General features: G+C 43.2%; 1 protein-coding gene across 2 annotated transcripts in view; it reads right to left on the bottom strand.

Annotated features, from left to right (window-relative positions):
* The window catches only part of GALNT10 (polypeptide N-acetylgalactosaminyltransferase 10), a 226,527-nt gene that overhangs the window by 122,945 nt on the left and 77,985 nt on the right, over nt 1-25,597 (bottom strand). Inside the window, exon 2 of one of the 2 annotated variants that reach the window (XM_030834194.3) lies at nt 8,280-8,366. The exons of the other annotated variant lie outside the window; for it this stretch is intronic. Within the exon in view, the coding sequence (XP_030690054.2) occupies nt 8,280-8,366 (87 nt within the window). The remainder of the gene's footprint in view (nt 1-8,279; nt 8,367-25,597) is intronic. 2 annotated transcript variants of the gene reach the window in all.

The raw sequence follows: 25,597 nt of genomic DNA, 5'->3' as shown, positions 1-25,597 counted from the left end.
AAAAAGAGCCAAGATGTTTGTAATACCTACTATCTAAAGGGCAAATGGAGCCTTCAGTCACTTTTCTCTTTCATTCTAAAAGAATGATTGCAACTTGTACCATTTTCTTCAGAGGAAGTTTCCAAAGGGTTTATCACTGGAAAAACAAACAAAACGACAACAACACTGATCATTTGACAATGTTCATTTGGGTGTCTCACCCATCCACGTACATGTTTAATGAATACAAGCACATGCCAGGCCCTGTGCTAGGTATAAAGAATACACTGGTGAGCAAGACAGATAAGGGCCCTGCTCTCATAGAGCTTATAGTAGTGTGTGTGGCAGAAGGGAATATAGACTTTAATCCAGAACCACAAATAAATTTAAATAGTTACAGTGGCCTGTGCAGAAAAGAAGGATAACATGGTGCAAAGAGAGTCCCTTTCTTTCAGATCAGATCAGCAGGGTCTTATCCAGACAGAAAAGTCAGGAAAGCCTTCCCTGAGGAAATGGATGGAGTATGATTAGAATAAACTCAGCAGAGAGAGGAGAACAGAGCATTTCAGACAGAGGGTGAAGTGAGGATGTGCAAAGGCCCATATTTGGCTGGGCAAATATGAAACCAGAGGGACTAAAAGAAGAGCAGGGTGTGTGTTGCACAGAGAAGGAGGGGAAGCCTGGTGGGGATGAGAGGTGGGCAGGGATGAGAATTTTGTCTTTCCCCAGAAGCATTTGGAAACGAAGTATTTTATAGAAGGAAGTGGCAAGATCAGATTGCACTTGGAAAGCTCTCTTATAGCTACTGGCGAAAGGATTAGGAGGCCAAGAGGAAGGGTGGAACACAGGGAGGAGGCTATCATCACAGTGGTATAGGCAGAGATGACGCCAGTTTAGGCAGGAAGGTAGAAGCTGGGATGGACATAAACATTTTTTATTTTAAATAGAGTCACGAGGGTCCTGCAAGTCTGCAGTCAAGAAATGCAGCCTCAGGACTTGGACACTTGGGTGATAAGTTCATCTTGAAGGTCCATAGGCCCAAGATGGCATGGATGCAGGTGGGGCTGACCTGGGGCCTGAGCCCAGATCTCCCCTCACCCAGCCTGGTGTTCGCTTCATTACACGTTATTTTCAAGTTTTAATCCTGTTCATAGACAGCAAGTCAGGAAATCAGACCTAATAGAACTGTATCATATATATAGTTAAAGCTTCAGGAATTCAGTGACACATGGTCCAAAAGAAAGAGAAAGAAATCCTAACTAGGGAGGCTGGTGATCCTCCTGTCCCCACACTCAGCGAGCCTGTACCCTGGATGATGTCCCCAGGGGCCTAGTTCCCTCTGGCCTGTGGTACTGTGAGCGCTTTGGTGCCGAGGAAGCCTACTCTTGGAAGATAAGTATTTTCATTACCTCAGAAGGCATCGTGAGGACTTCAACCAGAGAAACAGTCATCAGTTTTAATGCTGGAGGAAAAACTGCCTCAGTTGGGCTTTTGAGAGGTGGTTTGTCTTTATATTCCATGGGTGATTGTCAAGGGTGATTCTGATTTTACGTTATTTTCACCTTAAGTGGTAAGTTTATTATAACCTAACCCTTTCGAAAGATGAGACTTTACTATATCATTATTGTCATTACATCCACTTTGTAGATGACAAAACTGAGGCCTGGAGAGAAAATCGATATGAAAGTGTTCTGCAAACTGCCAACCACCCCATGCGTGTAATCATCACAGCTAGGAGTTCCTACCACACGTCGGCCCGCTGCTCCCCACATCTCCGTGCCTGGAAAGATTTGGGGAGCACAGTCGGCTCTCAGGAAAGCACGACTTGCAGAAGTGAATCATCCTTCTGTGCCTTGTTCACGAGGAGTCTTGAACCACCGCAAGCAGCCTGATAAAAAGTGCTCTTCTCAGACGCTCGGCGAACGGAGCATTAACAGAGGGTCATTACATTGCTCTGCAGAGCGGATGCGGATGGGTCAGGAGAAAGGCAGGCAGAATTGGTAAGCTGAGCAGAAGGCAAGTTCAAACCTTTCCAGGAACCAAAAAACGGCTGCAAACACATCCCCTTAGCTGGGGAATTAGGGCTGAGCCCCCATGTAACAGAATAGTTGCTCTATTAATAGTAATAATTACAGTTATAATCCCCTACATTCTGAAGACAGCAAAACAAAGTCTATAAAAGCACTTGCTTTGGAGTCAGAAACACCCAGGCTTGTGTCACGGTTCTACACTCACTAGCTGTGCGACCTTAGGCGAATTACACTGTTCTTCCAAGCCGTGGTTCCTCGATTGTAAAAGGCAGGATATTAACAGTATCTAACATAAAGGTTATTGTGAGAAGTAAAGCTCTTAGCAGTGTTTGGTATTTAGGAAGCACTTAAAATCATAGCTACCATGACTAGTTATTATTTCGATAGCACTTTGCAATTTACAAAGCATTTTTTACATATATCATCCCATTTCTTCCTCACAATCACACTAGAATAAAGGCAGGCATCACCAACCTATTGTAATACTTTTCCTTATGGGTCCCAGACTCCAAGAATCCTTCTCAACACTGTGCTCCAAGTGGCCCTTACCAGTTAACCAGTGTTGGCCAGAGGACGGGACCCATCTACCACGCCTGCCTTAAGCTGGAAGAGTGAATTCCCAAGTACACCTGGTAGGTTGCAGTCTGCTGGTTGATTGCTTCAGGCTCTCTTGCTGCTCGCAAAGGTTCCCCAAGCAGGAGGAAGTGGAGAAGCAGAAAGTGACAGATGGCTGGCCTCTCCTCTGGTACTGGCCTCCCCTCAACCACAACTGTTAGGACCTTCCCCTGTTCCAGGTCTCGGAGTCACAGAATCTAGACGCTGAGCGGGAGGTTAGATGCTACCTCCTCTGATGGTCCACTGGACCCAGTAACCCTTTCTTTGTTACGGCACATGGATGGTCCCTGAGCCTGGCTTGGGTGCTTAGAGAATGGGAAGCTCTCTTCCTCCATACAGGTGACTCCAGTTATTAGAAAATTCCTTCTGGGCTCCCAAAATTCTTTGGGCTCCTTCCTGGCCCCCAAGGAAAGTCTCTGACTGGACTATGATCCTGGCCTCCTCGACCTGCCATCATGGAACCTCTGAAATCCTTTCCTCTTCTCCATTTCTCCTGGGGTGTAAGCCACAAAGGACTCTCTCAAAGTCCCTGAGCAGTTCCCCCACCTCCCACCTCCCCTACCCCCATCCTACTCTCACTCTGGCATCCTTGTTCTTAAATAACGATCTCTTACTCGTACAGTGCCCCAGGCAGGATTCATAAGCTGTAACCACAATGGCACAAAGGATGGTTTCCTCAGAATACACCACTCTGCTATGAAAGTAGCCTCTCCTGCAGAAATGAATCCAAACCCTCAGGCAAACCTTCCCTGACCTCCCTGACTAGATCACAGCCCCTGAGTGTGCCCCTGTAGCATCCTTATGGCTCCTTTGTGATTTCACATTCATTCAGGTGCTTATTTCATTACTGCCTATCTCTCCTTAAACTGTGAGGTCCATGAGGGTAGGAGATAGCAATTTTTGTTGACCAAATGAATGAGGAGACATCTTTTATCTTTTCTAGATGAAAGAAGGTCATCCATGATTAGACATGTCTAATATAGTCACAAGGATATAATACCATAAGGGGTTCTGAGGATTAACTTTATCCTCTGACTAAATGGTTTCAGGTCAACTTAACGGGCTATAAAAACTAAAGAGAGCTGGCTCACCTGATCCTAAAACGATCTGTAAAAGATGCAACCAACTTTGAACTCTGCCACCTTTTTCCTCCTTTCATTTTGTGAAATACAATTCATATTTTATAGCAAGACAAGACAAATTTAAACATAAAAAGTCTTCTCTGCCCTTTGGCCTCCCCTCTCCCCACACTGTGTATTGTGTATCTGCATTGTGCATTGTGTATCTTCATTGTGCACCTCCCCCATCTGCAGGAATACCTGCTCAACCATAAAGAGCAACATTCTTCTACTATCAACAAGACAACTCCTTAAAAGATAACATTCCTTCCTGATTTTGTACGGGGGGGGGGGGGGGGGGGGTCACACAACCCACCAGGATGACGCTTAGATCTAGATTATGTAAACTGTCAATAATACATTTGATACACAGCCCTCTGTCTCAGAAAAGTTATATAACTGTGCCTTGATTTCTAACTGGCAGAACAGTTCTCAGAGCTTTCTGAGATGCTCTTCCTGGTTATAATCCTCAAATTTGGCTCGAAAAAAAATTTCCAATTCTTTCTTAGATCGACTGATTAATTTTTCGTCAACAATTTTCAAGTTGTTTCCTTTCTGGATTCCTACCCTTTAGGTTGTGGCAGACATTGCTGTTTATCCCCCAGCAGCTGTTCTCTTTTTCTTCCACAGTAACAGAAATTTCAGCTGGTAATATGACTTTTCAGAATAAAGATGATATTTCCCAGACATCCTTGCAGCTAGGTGTGGCCCAACTGGGTTCTATCCAAAGAGATGTGGGTGCAGGTGTTGTGTGGCAGTCCACGGAACCTACCTGAAGACATCACTGGTGTGCACCGTTTCCTTCTTTACTCCTTCTATCTTGCTGTCTAGAATGCAAATGCCACCATATTGGATCACGAGATGGAGGTCCATGGCCTAGGGATGGTGAAGCTACTTGTGGGAAGAAGCTTAGGTTCCTGAGGATTTTATGAAGCAGAACTGTCATACCAGCCCTGGGATGCAAACCTCCAGACTTTTAAGTGAGAGAAAAATAAACTTCTTTTGTGTTTAAGCCATTCAAATCTAATCTTAGCTGATACAGGCTTCTTTTCTTGAGGCCTGAAATCCTGAGAAGCAACTTGGGTGTGGTGGAGAGGACCCTGAAGGAGGATCCAGAAGATCCAGGTTTCAAACTCCTGTCTCTGCATTTATGAACAGTCAGCAGCAGACAGGTCCCCTGTCTTTCTAGGTCCCATTTTTTGACTGCAGAATGGATGTCAAACAATGTCTGTCCATGACATGATTATCTACATTAAAAAATCCTAAGGAATCTACAAAAGCACTAGTAGAACTAGTGAGTTCAGCAATGTCACAGGATACAAAGTGGTCACATGAAAATCAATTGTATTTCTAAATATCAGCAACGAAATGTTGGAAATGGAAATAAAAATATCATTTACAATGGCATCAAAAATTCTAAATACTGAAGGGATAAATTTAACGAAACTATGCAAGACCTAGCCACTGAAAACTACAAAACACTGCTGAGAGAAATCAAGGATCTAAATAAACAGAGACATATATCATGTTTATGGATCAGAAGACCTGATATCGTTAAGATGTCAATCTTCTCAAAATTGATCTAGAGACTCAATGCAATCTTTGTAAAACTAACATGCAAGGGATCTAGAAGAATATGCCAAAACAATTTAGAAAAAGAGGAACGAAGTTGGAGAACTTAATACGTCCTAATTGCAAGGCCTGCTCAAGGGCTATGGTGACCAAGAGAGTGTGCAACTAGAGCAAGGGAAGACATGTGATCAATGGGAATGGGGTGGAGAGTCCAGGTATATAATCAGCTGATTATGAGCAAAGGTGCTAAGGAAATGCAATGGGGAAAGGATGCTCTTATCAACAAATGGTGTCAAAAAATTAGGTATCACGTGCCAAAAAATAAACCTCAACCCTTACACCTCACAGCATACACAATAATTAACTCAAAATGGGTAACAGACCTAAACGTAAGAGCCAAACTATAATATTTGTAGAAGAAAATATGTGAGCAAATTTTAGTGACCTAAGGTTAGGCAAAGGTTTCTCAAATAGTACACAAAAAGTGTAAAATATGGGTAGGTTGGAATCCATTGCCATTAAAAGCCTTTGTTCTTCAAAGGGCCAGCCATGGGCTGGGAGAATATATTTGCAAAACAGGCATTTGATAAAGGACTTATATTCAGAATGCATAAAGGACTCTTACAGCTCAACATCATTAGTTATTAGGGAAACGCAAGTCAAAACCACAAGGAGATATCACTTTACACCTACCAGGACAGCCATAATTTAAAAAATGGAAAATAACAAGTGTTGGCAAAGAAACTGGAACGCTCATGCATTGCTAGTGGAAATGTAAAATGGTGCAGCCCCTGTGGAAGAGTTTTGTGATTTCTCAAAAGTTTAAACGTAGAAGTATCATATGACCTAGCAATACCACTCCTAGGTATGTATCCGAAAGAACTGAAAGTAGGGACTCAAACAGATATTTGTTATGCCAACATTCACAACAGCACTGTTCATAACAATCAGAAGGTAGAAATAACTCGTGTCCCTCAACAGATAAAAGGATTAAACAAAATGCGGCACATACATACAATGGAATAGTTATTATTCAGCCAGAAAAAGAATAACATTTTGAAATATGCTACAACAAGGAGGGACATCAAAAATATTATGCTGAGTGAAATAAGCCAGACATAGAAGGACACATATGATTCCACTTATATGAGGTGCCAACTAAAAATTGGCACTTGCCATCTGCCTCTACAAAGATGAAGTCCCCAGCCACTGCAGCCACTGACCTCCAACACACCCTGAAGGCGGTTCAGGGTGGAGATCAGGAGTGAGGCACTTGGTGCTCTGGGAAAAAATGGCAGAATGGGTCTTCAGGTAGATATTTTCAGGAGAAGACTTTACGAGCCTAATTCTTGCATCTCCTTGTATCTAGAATAGCACTAAAATAATTAATGGAGACATCTGCTCCTCGTGACCAGCGCTACCTTCTGCAAACGTGTGTGCTTGATTGCATGTACCCCCTTCACCCAAATCACATATATACTGACTCCCCCCACCCCCACCCCGCCAACCTCTTTGGAGCAGTTTCTCGGAGCAACCTGAAATGCTATCTCCCAGGCTATATAGTCCTTATTTTACCCCAGATAAAACTTAACTCACAACTCTCACGTTGTGGTTTTCTTTTTGTTTTGTTTTAGTCAACAGAGAGACCTAGAATAGGCAAACTCACAGAGACAGAAAGCAGAAGAGAGGTAATGGTGGGGGGTGGGAAGGGGGAGTTATTGTGTAAATGGAGTCATTGTTGGGGATGATGACAAAGTTTTGGGCGTAGTTGTAATGGTTACACAGTGCTGTGAATCTACTTAATGCCCCTGAATTGTACCCTTCTGAACGGTTAAAATGATAAATATTATGTTATGTATTACCACAATAAAAAAAGTTATACTTCCCTCCTCTCTGCACCCCTGCCCTGCCTCACCCACAAAAAGTAATCCTTCCAATTTTCAAACCTTACATATTCTAATGCTCTCTTGGAGATACATTAGATGTATATTAACATATTAAAGGCTCTGTGAAGTCTCACAAAAAGGAAAGCTGCCTCACTGTTTAATCCAGTATTTCACAAATTTATCTGATGAGAAGTTCCCACCACCACCCCCTTCAGCTAGAGAATGATTAATATCCTCGGGAACCCATGGACCTTAGTTTGCAATGCTACGCTACTAATGACAGGGTTTATGTGGGAGAACACAACAGGGTTCCTCCCCTGTGCAATCAGTTTTCTGGGTTTTTCTTTAAAGCACATAGACATGGAACAACTACAAAAGATTTCAAGTTGACATACTGATTTGGAGGGAAGGAAATAAAGTTTATGATAGTATCAGATTCTTCTAAAAGGAAGCTTCAGTCAAGTGCGGAAGCATCTGCCATCCATCTGTTTACTCATCTAACCATTCATTCATCTATTCATCTAATGATCATTTATTGTGCAACTACTATTTGTTGGCCTTGGGTTAGGTGCTTCAGGAAGTAACATAAAAGAAATGTTTTTTGTCTACATCAAAGGCCAAATTTGACACCATTTCATTCTAAAAATTGCTACTGGAACCTGGGAAAAGAATTATTCTCCCAAAATAATTGTTCTGGGAACAGTTCTGCAGAGAGCACTGGGGCTGGGCATTGAAGGATGAGTATAATGTGGGCTGGTGAAAGTACCACAGAAGCAAAGGTGATCAGGTTGCCCAGAATGTTTCCTCTTTTGCCTTCTACTCACACAGAAGACTGCAGACTGTTTTAGACACCTGGCGTCTTATAACTCTGGTTAATGGACCACTGTACATTTTCCAGATGGTTTCTCACACATAAATTTCTCCAAAAACCTTTGCTTAGCTTGAGAAACAATGGAGTTGAAGTCGGGAGGGGGTTCTTGTTCTTTTCGTCTAGAGAATTTAGTAAGATTTCTCAGGATGCCTTGATAGACAGATTGAAAAGAGTGGCCCCAATCCTCCAGCCCTCCCTGTGTCCATACCCTTTGCAGTGGGATCCTCTGGCTCCTCCCACCGAGAGATGGAGTCTGTTTCCCCAGCTTCTGAATCTGGGCAGGCTTGGTGACTTGCTGTGGACAAAAGAAGGAGGCAGAAGTGACAGCGTGCCAGTTTTGAGCCCAAGCCTCTAAGACCTGCACTCTTCCACCCTCGTGTTTGTTCGTCTGTCTCCTCAAAGGGAACAAGCCCAGGCTAGTACATGCTAGAAGGAGGGGAGGGGCAGGTGGAAGAGGAACCATGTGAAGAACAACGGAGGTTATACCGGACTAGCTGACAGCCAGCCAACCCCTGAAGATATGAGAGCCCAGCAAGGCCAGCAGAGCCACCCAGCCCACCACGGCTGGTCCGAGATGCGTGAGACAGCCCAGCCGGGACCACAGAAACTGCCCAACTGACCTGTAGACCTGTACGCAATAACACGTGATTGCTGTCTGAAGCCCCTGAGCTTCAGGGTCGTTTGTCATGTAGTATTGTTTGTGGTCATAGAGCGATAAAATGACTTTAGAGAGGATTCAGAAAATTCAGTTCAGTTCTGTGTTTGCATCCAAGGCACCAAACAGAAATATAACTTGCAATCTTGCCACCCTGCCTTATTTTTAAAAGATCCCAATTATACCTGTCTTACAACGCTCAGTTCAAATACCACATCCTCAAGAAACCCTAATTCTACCCCCTTCCACTTACACAATCTTCCCTCCCACTGACCTCTCACTGTGCCCACTCTACCCTTCTCCCTTTGGAAGTTAGCCCTTAAGGTCTCAAATTACAGCCATTTGCATACACGTCATTCCTCTCTACTGGGTCCTAAACCAGTGCTTTCAAACTATCTGTGATGAAGAACCGCTTCGTTTTAATTTCCAATTCATCGCGAACCAAACCATCTGTGGCAGGCAGGATTCTAAGAATGCCTTCCAATCACCCTCATCCTCTTACACTCCCCTCCCCTTTGAGTGTGGGTAGAACCTGGGAACGTGATGAGATATTACTCTACTGATTATGTTATGTGGCAAAAGGAGATTATCCAGCTCGACATAATCTAGCCACACAAAAAAGAAGAGTTTTCTCCATCTGGCAGTACAAGAAGTCAAAGTGACTCAAAGAGTGAGAAGAATTTGATGTGACATTGCTGGATTTGAAGATCCAGGGGCCATGTGTGTGGTTTCTAGGAGCAGAGAGCAATCCCTGGCTGACAGCCAGCAAGGAATGGGGACCCCAACCTACAACCACAAGGAAGTGAATCTGCCAACAAGCCAAACGAGCCTGGCAGTGGATACTTCCCCAGAGCCTCCAGACGAGAGCCCAGACTGGTGACACCCTGATTTCAGCCTTGTTAGACCCTGAGTAGAGAACCCGGTTGAGTAAACTTGGAGTCATGACCTATAAAACTTTGAGCCAAAGAAGGTGCATTGCTTTACTACAGTAAGCTTTAATAAAACAAGTTTGTGTTCATTGTTACACAGCAACAGAAAACAAATACATCCCCATATAGAGTGGCTGATTATATTTTCCAAAAGTGGCTGCAACAAAACCTTATGTCCCACATGTTCTTCTAGAACCTTTCCACAAGCGCATTATGAGATGGGATCTAGATCCCCTCCCTCTGAAGTCGGGTAGAACTTTGTGAATCCTTCGAGCAATGTGACTTCTGAGACTAGATCATAACAAGGCCGTGCACTTCCATCCAGCTCCCTTAAGACACTGGCCAGTGGAACCCAGCCATGCTGCTCAGAAGAAGCATCCTCGTGGAAAGGTGACCAAGGCAGCAGCCTGCCAGCTCTATGAGTGAGCCATGCTGGAGGTGGACCCATGGGCCCCGGTGCAGCCACCCTGCAGGCACTGTGTGGAGCAGAGGTGACCTGAGCTGTCCACCCCTGCTCAAACTGTAGATCTGTGAGCAAATAAATAACAGTTGTTGTTTTAATCTACTAAGGGTTGGGGCGGTTTGTAGAGCAGCAATAGTAGCTTGAACGAGTACGCAGCTGGCGCCTGTAACTCACCACGAGTTTGACAACACGTGAACTGATCCATATCTATTCAACCAAGCACGTCCACTGAGCACGCACTTGGCTGTCGTGGCAAAGTCCAACTGCCATAAAAGTTTCTAAATGCTTGTCTTCAATTTCTGTGTTTATTCCACTGTGTACTGGCGCCATTCTGCAGTCTACACTTGGGGAGGCCTGGCTGTAAAAGATCTCTGGGCCACACCCATTCTTATTCTTTTCTACATCCTCCCAAATGCCTGGTAAAATTCCTGGAAAAAGCAGGAATTTGGTAAAGGTTTATGGACTGAATAGAACATTCAAAGAAAGCCAAGGCTGGAAGCTCAACTCACTCATTTTATAGATGGTAATGTGGTGGTCCAGAGAGATGAAGGGATATACTCAGGGTCATGGGATGAAAAAGTGGGAGAGCCACAGAATTCCTGAAACCTTCTAGTGTAGGCTTTGCCAACTCAACTGCCTGCAGGTGAAGAGGGGTGGCCAGGTGTAAGATAATACAGAGGATGGAGGCTGGTGAAAAGTTGCCAAGTGATGGTCAGTGAAAACAGATGCTCAGTTTGTAAAAGAGTCTGGAAAATTCAAATTTCTGGAGACTATTTCTTGGTTTTTAACATACTATCTGGATAAACAAATATGTTTGCACGCTAGATTTGGTCCAGCGGGCCACCAACTTGCAATTCCTGAGCACCTCTAATTTATAAGTAAGGAAACTGAGGTCCTGAGAGGTTAAAGATTTAACTAAGAATATAAGGGAAGAGATAGCAAGGCCATTTTCTGACTTGTCTAGGAACTTGGTGATGATGATGATTAGAATTACCAACATTTATTGAACACCTACCATGTGCACGGCACTATGGCAGGCACTTAGACCTATGATCTCATTTAATCCTTTTGACAGTCCTAGAAAGTAGGCACAAGTATTCCCCCTTTCTACAGATTCAACAAGAGACTCAGAGAAGCCAAGTAGTTCGCCAAAATCATAGTGTAAACAAGCAGTGGGTCTACATTCCTAACCACACTTTTACAAGGTGAATGAGTCTTCTCGCACCTCATACCATTTCACCGTCCCCTTAGCATCTGGCCTATCAAAGCCCCAGGTTCAGATTTACCTAGAAGAGCTGCAAAATCCACCTGTTAACATTTCTCTATCATTTCAACCCATCTAAGGGTGACCTGTTTGCTGTTCCCCAGAGTCTGAGCGACACTCAGCTGGTACACAGCTCAGCCTTCCCAGGTGCTGACTCCCCAGAGGGGTAGGGGGCATCAGCAGCTATGCAGTGAGGCAGCAGCTTGTACCTCAGGGCTAGGACGCCGCAGCTTCTTTGCTAAACAGAAGGGAAGCATAGGATTGGGGAGGTGGGAGGGGCCTGAGAGAAATCATTTAGATCTGTTATTCCCAAACTGCATTCAATGGATCCCTTAGAGATGCAGCAAACAGGAGCTGGGGGCGGGGGACCCTGGGCAAGAAGGGATTAGATTTCTTCTTCATCCTACATTCATTAGGCTTCCAAGTAAGATTATATGACAAGTGTTCTACTGCTAAAATACAAGTTTGAAAACCAGTGATCTAAGCCAACCCTTCGCTGCATTTTTAAAAGACAAACCCTATAATTCGTTGCATTTTTAAAAGACAAACCCCATAATTATAAAAATAATAAAGGCACATGGTGAAAGATTCAAAAACTCAAAAGGGTATACAATGAAAAATAAAAATCTCTTCCCACTTCCAACCCCTAGACCCACTCCCTAGAGAATAGCACTATTAATCATTTACTGAGTATTCCTTCCAGAATTTTTTTTTGAATTTTATATATTTTTTTATACAGCAGGTTCTTATTAGTCATCCATTTTTTACACATCAGTGTATACATGTCAATCCCAATCACCCAATTCATCCCACCACCATCCCCACCCCACCGCCGCTTTCCCCCCTTGGTGTCCATACGTTTGTTCTCTACATCGGTGTCTCTATTTCTGCCCTGCAAACCGGTTCATCTGTACCGTTTTTCTAGGTTCCACATATATGCGTTAATATACGATATTTGTTTTTCTCTTTCTGACTTACTTCACTCTGTATGACAGTCTATAGATTCATCCACCTCTCTAAACATGAGCCAATTTCATTCCTTTTTATGGCTGAGTAATATTCCATTGTATATATGGACCACATCTTCTTTATCTGTTCATCTGTTGATGGGCATTTAGGTTGCTTCCATGGCCTGGCTATTGTAAATAGCACAGCAATGAACATTGTGGTGCATGTGTCTTCTTTTGTGTGTGTGTGTGTGTGTGTGTGTGTGTGTGTGTGTGTGTGTGTGTGTGTGTGTGTGTGTCTTCTTCAATTATGGTTTTCTCTGGGTCTATGCCCAGTAGTGGGATTGCTGGGTCATAGGGTAATTCTCTTTTTAGTTTTTTAAGGAACCTCCATACTGTTCTCCATAGTAGCTGTATCAATTTACATTCCCACCAACAGTACAAGAGGGTTCCCTTTTCTCCACACCCTCTCCAGCATTTGTTGTTTGTAGATTTTCTGATGATGCCCATTCTAACTGGTGTGAGGTGATACCACATTGTAGTTTTGATTTGCATTTCTCTAATAATTAGTGATGTTGAGCAGCTTTTCATGTGCTTCTTGGCCATCTGCATGTCCTCTTTGGAGACATGTCTATTGAGGTCTTCTGCCCATTTGTTGATTGGGTTGTTTGTTTAATATTGAGCTGCATGAGCTGTTTATATATTTTGCAGATTAATCCTTTGCCCATTGATTCATTTCCAAATATTTTTTCCCATTCTGAGGGTTGTCTTTTCAGCTTGCCTGTAGTTTCCCTTGATTTGCAGAAGCTTTGAAGTTTTATTAGGTCCCATTTGTTTATTTTTGTTTTCATTTCCATTACTCTAGGAGGTGGATCAGAAAAGATCTTGCTGTGATTTATGTCAAAGAGTGTTCTGCCTATGTTTTCCTCTAAGAGTTTTATAGTGTCCAGTCTTACATTTAGGTCTCTAATCCATTTTAAGTTTATTTTTGTGTATGGTGTTAGGGAGTGTTCTAATTTCATTCTTTTACATGTAGCTGTCCAGTTTTCCCAGCACCACTTATTGAAGAGACTGTCTTTTCTCCATTGTATATCCTTGCCTCCTTTGTTATAGATTAGTTGATCATAGGTGTGTGGGTTTACCTCTGGGTTTTCTATCCTGTTCTACTGATCTATATTTCTGTTTTTCTGCCAGTACCATACTGTCTTGATTACTGTAGCTTTCTAGTATAATCTGAAGTCAGAGATTTCTCCAGCTCCGTTTATTTCCCTCTAGACTGCTTTGGCTATTCAGGGTCTTTTGTGTCTCCATACAAATTTTAAGATTTTCTGTTCTAGTTATGTAAAAAATGCCATTGATAATTTGATAGAGATTGCATTGAATCTGTAGATTGCTTTGGGTAGTACAGTCATTTTCACAACATTGATTCTTCCAATCCAGGAACATGGTATATCTCTCCATCTGTTGGTATCATCTTTAATTTCTTTCAACAGTGTCTTATAGTTTTCTGCATACAGGTCTTTTGTCTCCCTAGGTAGGTTTATTCCTAGGTATTTTATTCTTTTTGTTGCAATGGCAAATGGGAGTGTTTCCTTAATTTCTCTTTCAGATTTTTCATCATTAGTGTATAGGAATGCAAGAGATTTCTGTGCATTAGTTTTGTATCCTGCTACTTTACCAAATTCATTGATTAGCTCTAGTAGTTTTCTGGTGGCATCTTTAGGATTCTCGATGTATAGTATCATGTCATCTGCAAACAGTGACAGTTTTACTTCTTCTTTCCAATTTGTATTCCTTTTATTTCTTTTTCTTCTCTGATTGCCATGGCTAGGACTTCCAAAACTGTTGAATAACAGTGGCGAGAGTGGACATCCTTGTCTTACTCCTGATCTTAGAGGAAATGCTTTCAGTTTTTCACCATTGAGAATGATGTTTGCTGTGGGTTTGTCATATATGGTCTTTATTATGTTGAGGTAGGTTCCCTCTATGCCCATTTTCTGGAGAGTTTTTTTAATCATAAATGGGTGTTGAATTTTGTCAAAAGCTTTTTTCTGCATCTATTGAGATGATCATATGGTTTTTATTCTTTAACTTGTTAATATGGTTTATCACACTGATTGATTTGCGTATATTGAAGAATCCTTGCATCCCTGGGATAAATCCCACTTGATCACGCTGTATGATCCTTTTAATGTGTTGTTGGATTCTGTTTGCTAGTATTTTGTTGAGGATTTTTGCATCTATATTCATCAGTGATATTGGTCTGTAATTTTCTTGTTTTGTAGTGTCTTTGTCTGGTTTTGGCATCAGAGTGAGGGTGGCCTCATAGAGTGAGTTTGGGAGTGTTCCTTCCTCTGCAATTTTTTGGAAGAGTTTGAGAAGGATGGATTTTAGCTCTTCTCTAAATGTTTGATAGAATTCACCTGTGAAGCCATCTGGTCCTGGATTTTTGTTTGTTGGAAGATTTTTAATCAGAGTTCCAATTTCATTAGTTGAGATTTGTCTGTTCATATTTTCTATTTCTTCTTGGTTCAGTCTTGGAAGGTTATACTTTTCTAAGAATTTGTCCATTTCTTCCAGGTTGCCCATTTTATTGGCATAGAGTTGCTTGTAGTAGTCTCTTAGGATGCTTTGTATTTCTGCGGTGTCTGTTGTAACTTCTTCTTTTTCATTTCTAATTTTACTGATATGAGTCCTCTCCCTCTTTTGCTTGATGAGTCTGGCTAATGGTTTATCAATTTTGTTTATCTTCTCAAAGAACCAGCTTTTAGTTTTATTGATCTTTGCTATTGTTTTCTTTGTTTCTATTTCATTTATTTCTGCTCCAATCTTTATGATTTCTTTCCTTCTGCTAACTTTGGGTTTTGTTTTTGTTTTTTTATGGTACGCGGGCCTCTCACTGTTGTGGCCTCTCCCATTGCTCCAGACGCACAGGCCCAGCGGCCATGGCTTACGGGACTAGCCACTCCGCGGCATGTGGGATCTTCCCAGACCAGGGCATGAACCCATGTCCACTGCATCGGCAGGCAGACTCCCAACCACTGCGCCACCAGGGAAGCCCTAACTTTGGGTTTTGTTTATTCTTCTTTCTCTAGTTCCTTTAGGTGTAAGGTTAGATTGTGTATTTGAGATTTTTCTTGTTTCTTCAGGTAGGCCTGTATAGCTATAAACTTCCCTCTTAGAACTGCTTTTGCTGCATCCCATAGGTTTTGGATCGTCATGTTTTCATTGTTATTTGTCTCTAGGTATTTTTTGATTTCCTCTTTGATTTCTTCAGTGATCTCTTGGTTATTTCGTAACGTGTTGTTCAGCCTCCTTGTGTTTGTGTTTTTTATGTTTTTTTCCCTGTAACTGATTTCAAATCTCATAGCACTGTGGTCAGAAAAGATGCTTGGTATGACTTCAATTTTCTTAAATTTACTGAGGCTTGATTTGTGACCCAAGATGTGATCTATCCTGGAGAATGTTCTGTGCGCACTTGAGAAGAAAGTGTAATCTGCTGTTTTGGGATGGAATGTCCTATAAATATCAATTAAATCTATCTGGTCTATTGTGTCATTTATAGCTTGTGTATCCTTGTCAATTATCTGTTTGGATGATCTGTCCACTGGTGCAAGTGAGGTGTTAAGGTCCCCCACTATTATTTTGTTACTGTCGATTTCCTCTTTTATAGCTGTTAGCAGTTGCCTTATGTATTGAGGTGCTCCTATGTTGGGTGCGTATATATTTATAATTGTTATATCTTCTCCTTGGATTGATCCCTTGATCATTATGTAGTGTCCTTCCTTGTCTCTTGTAACATTCTTTATTTTAAAGTCTCTTTTATCTGATATGAGTATTGCTACTCCATCTTTCTTTTGGTTTCCATTTGCATGGAATATCTTCTTCCATCCTCTCACTTTAGGTCTGAATATGTCCGTAGGCCTGAAGTGGATCTCTTGTAGACATCATATATATGGGTCTTGTTTGTATCCATTCAGCAAGCCTGTGTCTTTTGGTTGGAGCATTTAATCCATTCACATTTAAGCTAATTATCAATATGTACGTTCCTATGACCATTTTCTTAATTGTTTTGGGTTTGTTTTTGTAGGTCCTTTTCTTCTATTGTGTTTCCCACTTAGAGAAGTTCCTTTAGCATTTGTTGTAAAGCTGGTTTGGTGGTGCTGAATTCTCTTAGCTTTTGCTTGTCTGTAAAGCTTTTGATTTCTCCATCGAATCTGAATGAGATCCTTGATGGGTAGAGTAATCTTGGTTGTAGGGTCTTCCCTTTCATCACTTTAAGTATATCATGCCACTCCCTTCTGGCTTATAGAGTTTCTGCTGAGAAATCAGCTGTTAACCTTATGGGAGTTCCCTTGTATGTTATTTGTCATTTTTCCCTTGCTGCTTTCAATAATTCTTCTTTGTCTTTAATTTTTGCCAATTTGATTACTATGTGTCTCGGCGCATTTCTCCTTGGGTTTATCCTGTATGGGACTCTCTGTGGTTCCTGGACTTAGGTGGCTATTTTCTTTCCCATGTTAGGGAAGTTTTCGACTATAATCTCTTCAAATATTTTTTCAGGTACTTTCTCTCTTCTCCTTCTGGGACCCCTATAATGCGAATGTTGTTGCATTTAATGTTGTCCCAGAGGTCTCTTAGGCTGTCTTCATTTCTTTTCATTCTTTTTTCTTTACTCTGTTCCGCAGCAGTGAATTCCACCATTCTGTCTTCCGGGTCACTTATCCGTTCTTCTGCCTCAGTTATTCTGCTATTGATTCCTTCTAGTGTAGTTTTCATTTCAGTTATTGTGTTGTTCATCTCTGTTTGTTCTTTAGTTCTTCTAGATCTTTGTTAAACATTTCTTGCATCTTCTCAATCTTTGCCTCCATTCTTTTTCCGAGGTCCTGGATCATCTTCACTATCATTATTCTGACTTCTTTTTCTGGAAGGTTCCCTATCTCCACTTTGTTTAGTTGTTTTTCTGGGGTTTTATCTTGTTCCGTCATCTGGTACATAGCCCTCTGCCTTTTCATCTTTTCTATCTTTCTGTGAATGTGGTTTTTGTTCCACAGGCTGCAGGATTGTAGTTCTTCTTGCTTCTGCTGTCTGCCCTCTCCCTTCCAGAATTTTTAATAAGGAAACTGAGCCGCTGAGGTTGGCTTGTCTGAGAGTATTCATCCAGGGCTATCCTGGACATTAAGCTCCTGGCATTTCTCTGTTCCTTTGTAACTTGCAAAAGTATTAAATGTTTCCCCAAATTGCAAACTCTCTCCCTAAACCACCTGCAGCTTCTGAAACCATACATTATGCATCTTCTGCCCTCATTCACTGAACAGGAAAATTTCATGTCTTTTTCTTGTGACTATTTCCCCACGGTCTTTGTTTCACATGATGGAGAAATAACCAGAATCACGTTTTCAACTGGCCAGTGTTCAAGCCTAAAAAAGTGCATGTTCAGCAAGCCGTTGGGGCTACTGGACTGGAACTCAGGCTTGAATCGAAGTCCTAAAAGGGGCAACATCTCCATATCCTCAGCCTCAAGAGTTCTGTCAAGAGCCTCACTGCCTATCTGGGTACACTGCGGACCTCTCCACTGGTCTCCTGGCCCTCAGGCAGGCGCCCACATTTCCCAACCTTCCTGTCTGCTTCCTGTGCCTCAGTGTTTCCCCTGGCAATGCCCATCTGTGGCCCCCTTTCCTATCTGCCTCCCATCCTGGACTCATCTCCAAGCTGAGCCCATTTCCTTCCCGATAGTAAAGAGTGTATTGGAAGACAGAGCACTCAGAGCCTCTTTCTCTCCTAGAGAAGACCCAGAGGGCCAATGTTTATTGGGCTTCCTATGTGCCAGGCTATGCTAGGCAATTTACAAGTCTTATTTTCACAACAAGCCTGGAAGGTGACACTATTATCGTCATCCCATTTTACACATGAGGAAACTAATTAGGAAGTGGCAGCTGGGATAGGGACACGGAGCTGGCTAACCCAAAGCTCAGGAGGGACTTCTTCAAGTTCCTAAAGCTGGGAGTTGCCTTTGACCCTGAGGCCTCTGACATCACGTCTGCCCAATACACTGCCCACATCATGTTCCTGAAGGGGATAAAACACCCACGGCAACTCTGGCAGACTACCAGCAATTCCCCTCTCCCTGTTATCCAACAGCCTAGCTTCTTCTCAAGGCTCCTGAAGTGGACTCTGAGCATGAGAGAAGTCCATGGACCTGTGAAGAAACTGATCCCACTTGACTTGCCAGTGGAGGTGCAGACCCTTGCTGTTGCCTAGTTACCCATCTGGAGCTTAAGCCACTGCCGATCACGCCCCTATTTACCTTCATTAATCAGATTGGTATGGCTCCCTCTGGAGTGGGGCTCAGCCCTCCCTGTGCCCCTGGGATAAACAAGGAGGTTGGGAGACCCTTCTTGATGAAATGACTGAAGTACTGTGGGGCAGGCAGCCCTGGAGGCCAGTGTGGATGGGAAGATGGCCACAGAGGGGCCACTGGGAACCAGGGTTGGAAAAGAGAGGCTGGCTGTGGACGGCATTCACTTGCCAAGAAATTTCAGCTATCACTCAGAAGGCAGAAACACGCTGCCAGGCAGGGCATAATTATAAGATGTATATTCGGGCTATTCAAAAGGAAGGCGTGACATATATGTGGAACCTAGAAAAATAGTACAGATGAACCAGTTTGGAGGGCAGAAACAGAGACACAGATGTAGAGAAGAAACGTTTGGACACCAAGGGGGGAAAGTGGCAGGGGTGGTGGTGTGGGATGAATTGGGAGAGTAGGATTGACATGTATACACTGATGTGTAAAAAATGGATGACTAATAAGAACCTGCTGTATAAAAAAATGAATGAAATAAAATTCAAAAGAAAAAGAAAAAAAAGGCATGAGACCTGAGAAAATAGCTGTCTCAGATGGGAAGGTCCCCATTTCATTTCTCATGCTTTTAAAAATTACACGAGAAGGAGGCAGAGTGGGTGGGGCAGTCTCTCTGTCTTCACCCCACAGAGGGCTGGTTTTCTAAGAACACGCTCTGTCGGCTGACCTGAATGTGCCGTGGACCCTACCTGCATCTCTGGCTTTCAACTCTTCCTTCCCTCTCTTGGTGTGGGTTTTAGTTTCCTAAAGGAGTCACAGATGACTGGACATGTGGCACTTATGGGGTCAGTGTCTGAAATATATCAGGGCTCAAAGAATGCAAAGTTTATAGATGGATTAACTTGAGCTTCCTCGCCAGACAGACATAGACACAAGACAGACAGACAGACACACCCATACATGCCCTTGGACTTGGAAAGCCTGAATGTAGCAAAATTATCCAAAGAAACCCATGACTCCATCGTTAACCCCACACGAAGTACTATCTACGTTACATACAGCCCCGCCCTCATTTACAGGATTTAAACATTTGTCCAGGCTACTGTTTCTCCAATCAAGTCCACTTTCTCTCTCTCCTCTCTCTCTCTCTTCTTTCTTAAGACACAGAGTGAGCAACAACAAGCTCCTCCCAGAAGCTTAATCCCAACTGGTCACTTCTTGATGCAGGAGCTGTGATTTCACATGGGACCCTTAATGACGAGGCCTCAGTTTCTTCACCTGTAAAGCAGGGAGGGTAACAGCCGCCCACGCTACTCCATCAGCATAAGGAGGCTCAAAGGAGACCACGGACACGAAAGCATTTTGTGACTATGAAGGGCCACATGCGTGGAAGCAGTCCTCACCATCTTCTGAGCTGGGTCACCCACGAAACCAGTGCAGAAGTTGCTCTGCCCATCCACTTCTTATCTGTAAAAAGCCTGCTGAGTCATCCTCCAGTCTGGCCCTTCCCTTGTTCTTCAGCAGAATGATGCTGAGTTCAGGTAACTCTATAACTGGTTATCCAGTCCCACAACTAGACCGGAGCTAGATAAAAGTCTGGCATGAGGAATACAAACTGTCCTGTTCCAACTTCAGGATTCACCACAGGAAATAGATGAGTGGATAAAGGCCAAAAGACATGAAACACAAGTTTTACTAGGCAGCAGAGCTTCTGGGGGCTCCAGTTTTGAACCAGATAAACGACAAGAGCCCCCCAGATAAAGTGTCAAATATGTTCTGAGAGTTGGGATCACTTGATCCCCACCAGGAGTCTCAGCCAGGACACCTGGATTTGGGGATCAATCTGCCTCTGGAAGGAGAAAGAGGAGGATTGCTGGGCTCCAGATCTGGGGACTCAGCATCCTCATGTTGGTCAGGTACTTGGACTTCGTACACTAGTTTCAGAGCCCAGACTTCTTCTTCCTTCAGACAAGGGCCCATCTTCATCTGGGTTGTCTCCCTTGGGTCTTCTGACCCAGAGCCCAGTTCCCCCTGCCCTCTGCCAGTCCAGCCCTGAGCTCCCTCCCAGACTCTCTAAGGCAGACGTCGTGTTTGCTTTCACCTTGCCAGCCTCTCTCCCTGGTACCGGTGTCCTCCCACCAGCCTGTATCCACCACTGTCACGGGGCTGGAGGCGGCCTGGCGCGGGCTGTGGAAGCCTACCCGGTTCAGCCTGTAGAGTCTGCTGGTCCTGGCCACATCCAGCTTGGCCTTGCTCCAGTTCTCACAGTGTCACATTTCTGTCCTGGATGCTGGCTGCTTTTAGTGCCCTTTCAATCCCACCTAGAGGAGGAAGCACATCCTAATGGACCAAGTGGCTCTGGCATATTACAGATCCTGCTCTCAGACCGCCAAACAGATCGATAGGCTTGTTGGCTTTTTAAAATTATGTATTCACAGAATCCTGTAAGAGAGCTAACATTGTTGGGACGTAGGATAAAAGTTCCCAGAAAGGAACAATAATAGCTAACATTTATTGAGTTTAATAGTTTTTAAGCCCCTGCTTAAAAACCTTCAGTGGCTTCCCACGCCTCTTAAGATGAAACCAAACTCCTTAACAGCCGTATGAGGTTCTACACAGCCTGGCCTCTGCCCACCTCTCCAGTCCCTCCTCCACATGCTTCCCTGGGTCTCAGAGATCCAGTCACTTTCCTAAGTTCCTCGAAGGTACCTCCCCATTTTTCCTACCATGAGACCTTTGCATGTGCTATTTCCTCAAGGACACCTGTCACACCCTGTTCCTGCTCCACCAAACAAACTTCACATTTCAGCTCAGATGCCATTTTGTCTAGGAAGTCTTCCCTGACTTCTCAGCCTAGGTTTCTGGCAAACACTGCACAGTCCTATCCTTCAGAGCAATAAGTTAGTAAGGAAACCTTCATTTAGGGTGATTATTTAATTCATGCATATCTGTGCCTGGGCTATAAGCTCCATGAGGGCAGGAGCTCACTGTACACCTGGCTTGCTAACACCTAGCACAGCAGCAGACATACAGAGGTGCTCAATAAATGTTAGTGGGATAAACAGAATGAGTGGATGGATGATGGCTGCATACTATGTGCTAGTCTCTGGAATAATTCCCTCTCAATGCATTACCTCATTTTATCCTCAAAACAACCCTAGTAGGTGGGTGCAAGTATGATCTGCAAGTTGCAGACAGTAGCCAGGATTTTACAAGGGTTTAGTAACTTGCCCAAAGCCAAAGATGTAGCAAGTGGTAAACCCAGGTGTGTAGGTCCCCAAGGCTTGTACTCTTTGCTTTGTGCAAGTTGATCCCCATCCAGGCAGTAGAGGACATCTCCAACCGTTATTTGCTCCCTTTGTTTTAGAGTACAAACTCTGCCAGTGGGGTGGACACAGAGGAAGAGAGAGTTTTCTTCTCTCCACATGCCTGGATCTGAGCCACAAAAAGATGAGAGCACCTCAGATTCTTTATATTTTCCCAAATGAAGTTTAGCCAAGTTCCCTGAGAGCCTCTCAATAATTCCATCTCCCCCCGACTTCCCTCTCTCTTCTGGACGCTCTTGAGACCAAGGCCGGAGTATAACTTGTGAGTGAGAAATAAATCTCTGTGCGGTTATGACACTGATGTTTCAGGGTTGATCTGTTATATCACCTAACATTACCAGTAAGAATGCATGTCCAAAATCACACATCAACGTGCTTCCTTGAGTAGATTTTCCTGAATGGAATTGCTACTGGAATATGCAAGCTATTGGCCTGAACTTGTCTGCTCTATCATCTCTTCCCCAGAGATGCTGTCATCTGGTACTCCCTAATTCCAATGTGATGTTTAGTCTAAAGTGAAGCCAACCCTCTCATAAGCAGTAAAGTGCTTGGACCTTGCTTGGTCAGCCTTTTCAGCCCCTCTGGGAGTGTAGGCTTGTATGCAGGCTCGTAGGAGTCTGAAGCTCCAGGAGTGGGGTGGCCCTGTAACACTATAGTGTTCGGTGGACAGCAGTGTGAATGGACTGTACTGTTCCCAACATCTGAAATGACCTCATGGGCAAACTCCTCAGGAGAAACCTGTTCCCTCACAAGGTGCTTGGTTAACTTCGCTTTGGTGATGAGGTCTGCTAATTGCATTATTGCATGTACCATTTGACCTTACTAATAACTGCTCAAGCTGCAAACTTACTACAAAAGTCACCATGTTATAAGCAATTATTTGGCTCTGTGCAAAAATGTTAATTTCATGCTTTGTAAACACATCTCTTGTAAAAGACCAACCTGCCTATAAAAATTGCTTTTGACATCCCCAAGATAACCTTTAGGGGAACGAAAAGGGGGAAAAAAAGAGGGATATTCTCTTAGTTCATGTCTACAACCTTCCTTCTCATGAGCCTTTTTTTTTTTTAATGACAAAAGAGAAGTGTTGACAGGAAGGTTCACCAAAGAGGTAGAGAAATACTCAAATCAATGAAGACTAACTTCTGAGGATGCTAAAATCCTTGCAGGTTCATTGTGCACTTTCAATTAGGTGGAAGGAGTTTGGGAAGCCTGGGAAAGTCACATGCTACAGGCTGACTGACCTTAGCATCTTAGAGTTAGAGGGCCCTGAGCAATGGTCTGAACAGCTCATTCTGCTGGCGAGGAGAAGGAGGCCCAGAGACGTGATGTCCTGCCAGGCTCCCACCGAGGTCAATGCGGGGGTCAAAAATCCAAGCCCAGGCCCCTGACTCCCTGGTAGTGTGCGCTCCAGCAAGACGTGGCCCTAGGGCAGAGAGAAAATCTAAAGAGTTTTTTTTATAGTTAAGGATAGTGGCTCCAATCTTTCTCTTCCCCAGTGATTTCTTACAGTGCTGTGTGTTCCCTGACATACCCCCAAGAAGCCAGCTGAAGGAGCAGACGGCACAGTTCAATTCAAGAAGCATTTCCTCAACAGCTACTAGCTGTGCTTCCCAAACAGCGACTTGACTTTGTCTTAAATATTCATCTTGCGTCTCAAACCTTACTTTCCACTCTATAATATGGATGTCTTATTTTAACTTTATTTTAATATAAGATTATTGTGTTTCTGTCCTCTCTTCTCCAAAGAGTGTGAGTAAACCTGATGCTTCTGGAAGGCATGCCTTGTTTCTCCAACGTAAACTCACTGTATGGAAGCCCATACACAAGCAAAGATCCAATTAACTACAATGTTAGTGGGTGTCGATATCTACAGTGGACCGAAAGGCCAGGCAAAGGGCTGTGGGGATACAAGCAAAGGGGACATTGATTACAACTTGGAGCAAGGTTCTTCAGACAGATGAATACGTTGTTGTTGTTGTTTTTTAAAATGATAGTCCTTAAATTTATGTTCCCTGCTTGTAGATTTTTTTTGTGTGTTTTTTGACTGTAGATTATTTGAAAAAGAGAAAAGTACACATACAAAAAAATTTAAACCCCCTATAGGAAACTCAGTAAAGGGTATACCAGATCTCTTTGAAATATTTTTACAGCTGCCTGTGAAATCTACAATTATCTCAAAATTTAAAAAAATTAATTTAAAAAATCCTTCATAATCCCACCGGCCAATAAGAACCACCGTTAATAATTTTGTGGTTACCCTTTTTATCTTGTTTCAGTGCATGTGTCTGAAATCTGAAGACCTAATTGGAGGTCTGGAACCTGCTTTCTTCACCTATCATTGTGTCAAGAGAAATTTCCTGTTATTAAAAGTTCTTTGAAAGTGTTTTCAAAGGGTGCATTATATTCTGATACATGGATGAATCATATCCCTTGCTGCTGGACGTTTAATTGCTTCCAATTTTTTACTATTAAAATTTTCTCATGTTATATGTATTTTACTACAACAAAAAACTATTTTCAGTTTCAATAAACATCCTCTACATCTCACATTTCTGATTACCTCCTCAGGCTGGACTCCCAAAAGGAAAATTCCCAGATCATTTTTTTAAGGTTCTTGTTGCACAATAACAAAGTTCTTTCCTGATGGGAGTGGAGGGAGGTGGGCAACATTTTTTTTTTTCCAGAAATAAGGTTGAAAAATTTCTCAAGAGGTAAACTCCAGGGGACTTCAAAGTGCCTTATTGGTGATTCTCAAATGCAGGGCCATCTGGGAGCTGAGTACGAGGGTCCAGGAAACCCACAAACCCACCTGCGTGCAAAGTGGGGTGGGTGCCTCAAACAGCTGTCATGCTTTCCTCACATCTCAATGCAAAATGGTCTTTGAAGAGAGATGCACTAAACCAGGACATATGAGACTGTCTTTTGTAAAAGGAGGTTGTTCACTCTTCTCCTAGGAGGGTAATAACTTGGGAAATATACATAAACCATTGCTGCTAGGATATAAACAGCATGAAATTATCCCAACTTGGAGCCATTAAAGATGCACATTGTGAATTTAGAATCAAAACACTCTATAAATTCATAGCAAATCTGCACATTGAAAAATCAGCTTGCACACTGTAAAGGCAGTTGTTGGTTTAAAGGCTGTTTTTTGCAAGCGCTCTTGACTATATTTGCTGGATGGGCACGAGGTGTGAGGGTGGTGGGTTTTGCTTGGGGAAGGCCTTGGAGGCATCAGGAAAACGAGGCAGCTCCAAGGTCCCTGCCAGGTCTGACGTTCTCGATGACTGGTTTTACCATTTGTTCTGGAAGGGATGAGTCTAAAGACTGCCTGAGACCCTGCTGATTGTTTTCATACTTGGGGGACTGGGACAAGAAACAGAAGACTTGACAAGATTTCGTATATCGTTCCCTAAATTTAAGTATTGCCAACGAGGGAAGAACATGTCAGGTTTAGAAAACTCACTGAGAACTCCTTCTCTCGAGAAATAATGCTTGCTGGTGATTTAGCATCTCCCACGGAGAGAGAGAAGAAACTCTGCTTCACTTCGGAATGAGGTCAGGGAGGGAGCTGTGAGCAGAGGCCCCCTTGGCCGTCTCTCCGGCCCACGAGAGGGCAGAAGAAAGCCTCTTCT

This window comes from Globicephala melas, chromosome 3, assembly GCF_963455315.2.
Source record: "Globicephala melas chromosome 3, mGloMel1.2, whole genome shotgun sequence".
In the NCBI taxonomy this organism is placed as follows: Eukaryota; Metazoa; Chordata; class Mammalia; order Artiodactyla; family Delphinidae; genus Globicephala; species Globicephala melas.
This window is presented reverse-complemented; position numbering and strand designations above follow the sequence as displayed.